The following is a 4,061-nucleotide window of genomic DNA, read 5'->3' as shown; positions in this document are numbered from 1 at the left end:
GTTCTATTTGGGACGAGATGAGCGTAAGCCCATAGGCTATCCAAGTAGAAATATGAGGAGGCAGCAGGTTATAGGTTGGTTCTCAGGACAGAAGCTTAGCACAGGGTTGTATGTGAGAGAAAGGAAGTTGAGCCTGGTGGCTATGTGATCACCAGGGAGAGGAGTGGCAGAAAGGGGGGATGTGCCTGTGTTCACCCCCTAGCACCAGCAGCAGCATGGACTGCTTTTCTTTCCACGTCTCAGCTGCATCTGGTTTCCGTGTCATACCCCACCCAAGCACAATCTGGGTCTGACTGTCATGCAGGTGTCCAGAGATCCTGATGAAAAATTCTGTTCTATTCTTTGTTGGGGGCTGAAAATGATAATCTTTCTTTAGCCCCATCTCCCTACCTCCCAGAACACCAGAACTGCTTTCCACAAATTTCTTTGATTAAAACAAAAATCACCAGGGGAGAAGGGATACTGTCCTTAATCAGATTCCTCGACTTCCTGCCCTGGAAATTCTGATTCTCTGGGCCTGGAGTGAGACGTCGGGGATCGTCTTCTCAATAACTGCTTCAGATGAGTCTATCAGGGAAGTTTGAGAAATGCTCCTCAGGCCTAAACACAAGTCTGTCTCTTGAAGCCAGTACCAGACTGAACCCCTGCTTTCTGCCATAAATCAGACTAGGGTGGGTCTTAAAGGCAACTGCAGGCTAAGCCTCACACTCTGGACCCAAACCAACCGTAACCTCAGGTGCACTAGAAGAGCTAGGGTCAGTGTGGAACCTTCTGGGCAGGTCTGCTGTGTTGGAGAAGTAGTTAAGAGCAGTGTCCCAGTCCACAGCTTCGGCTCTGGCAAAGAAGAGCTGTTGCATGTTTTCTGAGTGGGCCATCACACACTGACACTAATGGGATCTCCAGGGAAGTGAGTATAAAGAGAATCAGAGCACAGAGAGGCTGGAGTTCAGAATTGCAAGTATTTAATCTTCTGTTTGCTACCATCATGACTCCAGTGCCCTTCCTTGTAAGTCCTTTCTCTCCTCTGAGTTATGACTTAATGCTGTTTCTTCTTTTCCCTGATGTAGACCCTGGACCTGGCATGCAGAAGCCTCAGCTCTTGGTTCCTGTCATGGCCACTCCAAATGGAACTCTGGTCCATCCAGCATACTTCCTGCTGGTGGGAATTCCTGGCCTGGGGCCTGACATACACTTTTGGCTGGCTTTCCCCCTGTGCTTTATGTATGCCATGGCCACCCTGGGAAACCTGGCCATTGTCCTCATCATCCGTGTGGAAAGGCGTCTGCATGAGCCCATGTACCTCTTCCTGGCCATGCTTTCCACTATTGATCTAGTCCTGTCTTCTGTCACCATGCCCAAGATGGCCAGCCTCTTCCTGACAGGCATCCAGGAGATAGGATTCAATGTTTGTCTGGCCCAGATGTTCCTTATCCATGCTCTGTCAGCCATGGAGTCAGCTGTCCTGCTGGCTATGGCTTTTGACCGCTTTGTGGCCATCTGTCATCCACTGCGGCATGCTTCTGTGCTCACAGGATCTACTGTGGCCAAGATTGGACTAGCTGCCCTGACCAGGGGATTTGTTTTCTTCTTCCCTCTGCCCTTCATCCTGAAGCGGTTGTCCTACTGCCAAACACATATGGTCACACACTCCTTCTGTCTGCACCAAGATATTATGAAGTTGTCCTGTTCTGACACCAGGGTCAATGTAGTATATGGACTCTTCATTATCCTCTCAGTCATGGGTGTGGACTCCCTCTTCATTGGCTTCTCCTACATTCTTATCCTGAAGACTGTGTTGGAGCTGGCTTCTCAGGGGGCAGCACTCAAGGCTTTCAATACCTGCATCTCCCATCTCTGTGCTGTCCTGGTCTTCTATGTGCCCCTCATTGGGCTCTCAGTGGTGCACAGGCTGGGGGGCCCTACCTCCCTGCTCCATGTGATTATGGCTAATATCTATTTGCTACTACCACCTGTGGTCAACCCTGTTGTCTATGGAGCCAAAACCAAGGAGATCCGTTCACGGGTCCTCCATATGTTCTCACAGGGTGGCAGGTGAGCAGAATAACCTCCTTAGGGCCTTCAATCCCTGCCAGATCTGGGAGGATTAGGATCTTGTTGAATGTCTCCGTGATTGGAGCATCCAACCCATCGGGCTGTCAGCTTCTAAATATTTAACTAGATCTTGGATTCCTGTTTCTAGGAAATGTGTTGATTCAGAAGTGTGGTTCTGAGGAAGTTTTGTTCAGGCCGAAGAAGCATCCCCAAGCAAAGGGTGCTCCTTGGAAGACTCCGACATTGGCAGGAATGAGTCAGTACTAAGTCATTTGCTGGGGGTAGCCTGTACAAGTGTGACTTTTCTGCTGACATGGTGGTAGAGCCAGAGAGGCAGCAGCCGGCACTGTTAATCAGCTGTGCCCCCAGCAGCAGGCTTTTGTGAAGGAGATTTGAACGTCACACCTCCATGGCTGCCACAGCATCTGACCTTGGACATTTCAACCATGTAAGACCTGTGGTACAGGAACTTAGGTGTTTTCTGCCTCCAGCCCTCAGCTGTATTTAGTTTAATGTTTAATAGTTTAGCGATGTGTAATTGATATACAATAAATGGCACACATTTAAAGTATACAGTTTGAGGGGCATCTGGGTGGCTTAGTTGGTTAAGGTCAGTTAAGTGTCCCACTTCATTTTGGCTCTTGGTTTCGGCTCAGGTCATGATCTCACAGTTTGTGAGCACAGAGCCTGCTTGGGATTCTCTCTCTCCCTCTCTCTCTGCCCTTCCCCTGCTCACTCTCTCTCTCTCTGTCTCTCTCTCTCTCTCTCTCTCTCAAAATAAATAAACTTACAAAATTTAAAAAGTGTACAGTTTGATAAGTTTTGACATGTACACACCCATAAAACCACACCACAGTCAAGAGAGTGAACATACTCGTCACCCCCAAAAGTTTCCTTATACCCCTTTTAAAATCCTTCATTCCCATCTCTCCTGGTCACTCCCTACTCCAGTTCCCAGGCAACCACTGAAATGCTTTATGCTACATTAGTTTGCATTTTCTAGAGTTTTATATAAATAGAATCATACAATATGTACTCCTTTTCTTGCCTGGCTTATTTTGCTCAGCACAATTATTTTGAGATTCATCCATGTTGCAGCATGTATAAGTAACTTAATTCTTTTAACTGCTAGGTAACATTCTATTATATAATTATGCCATAGTTTGTTTATCTATTCACCTGTTGTTGGAGATTTAGGATGTTTCCAGAATTGGAAACAAATACAGCTTCTATGAACATATAAGTCTTTGTATGGACATGTGGTTTTTTTTCCCTCCTGTGTAAATATTTAGGAATGAAATGGCTAGATCATACTGGAGGTATATATTTAACTTTTTAACTGCCAAACTGTCTTCCAGAATGGTTGTACCATTTTACGTTTCCACTAATAGTGTATGGGAGTGATACTTTTTTGGCATCTCAGCCTACATTTGGTGTAGTCTGTATTTTTTATTTTAGCCATTTTAGTAGATTTGTAGTAGTATCTCATTGTGACTCAATTTGTATTACCCTAATAAATAGTGATGCTGGCATCTCTTCATGTGTTTATTTGCCATCTGTAAATCATTGCCACTTTTCCATTGGGTTGTTTGTTTTGTTATTGTTGAGTTTGAATTTTTTAAAATATATGTTGCATGTAAGTCCTTTATCAGGTATATACTTTACATTTCCCCCAGTCCGTGACTTTTACTTCTCTTAAGCATCTTTATAAAACACCAAACATTCTAACTGGTGAAGTCCAGTTTATCAAGTTGTTTCATAGCACACACTTTTTTAAAAAAAGTTTTTAATGCTTATTTATTTTTGGGAGACAGAGAGAGAGAGAGAAACAGAGCATGAACAAGGAAAGGCAGAGAGAGAGAGGGAGACACAGAATCTGAAGCAGGCTCCAGGCTCTGAGCAGTCAGCACAGAGCCTGATGCAGGGCTCCAACCCATGAACTGAGAGATCAGGACCTGAGCCAAAGTTGGATGCTTAACCTACTGAGCCACCCAGGTGCCCCTCATAGC

General features: G+C 45.4%; 1 protein-coding gene across 1 annotated transcript; it reads left to right on the top strand.

Moving 5' to 3' along the window:
- Window positions 1-266: 266 nt before the first annotated feature.
- OR51D1 (olfactory receptor family 51 subfamily D member 1) lies at window positions 267-3,113 on the top strand. Its single transcript, XM_025928624.2, has one exon. It carries the CDS (start codon window positions 986-988, stop codon window positions 2,054-2,056), a length of 1,071 nt encoding a protein of 356 aa, XP_025784409.1. The 5' UTR covers window positions 267-985; the 3' UTR covers window positions 2,057-3,113.
- Window positions 3,114-4,061: the final 948 nt, after the last annotated feature.

The sequence above is a fragment of the Puma concolor genome, chromosome D1 (genome assembly GCF_028749965.1).
Source record: "Puma concolor isolate L17-30 chromosome D1, mPumCon1.1.hap2, whole genome shotgun sequence".
Lineage (NCBI taxonomy): Eukaryota > Metazoa > Chordata > Mammalia > Carnivora > Felidae > Puma > Puma concolor.
Note: the sequence above shows the minus strand (reverse complement) of the source record. Positions and strands in the feature narration are given on the sequence as shown.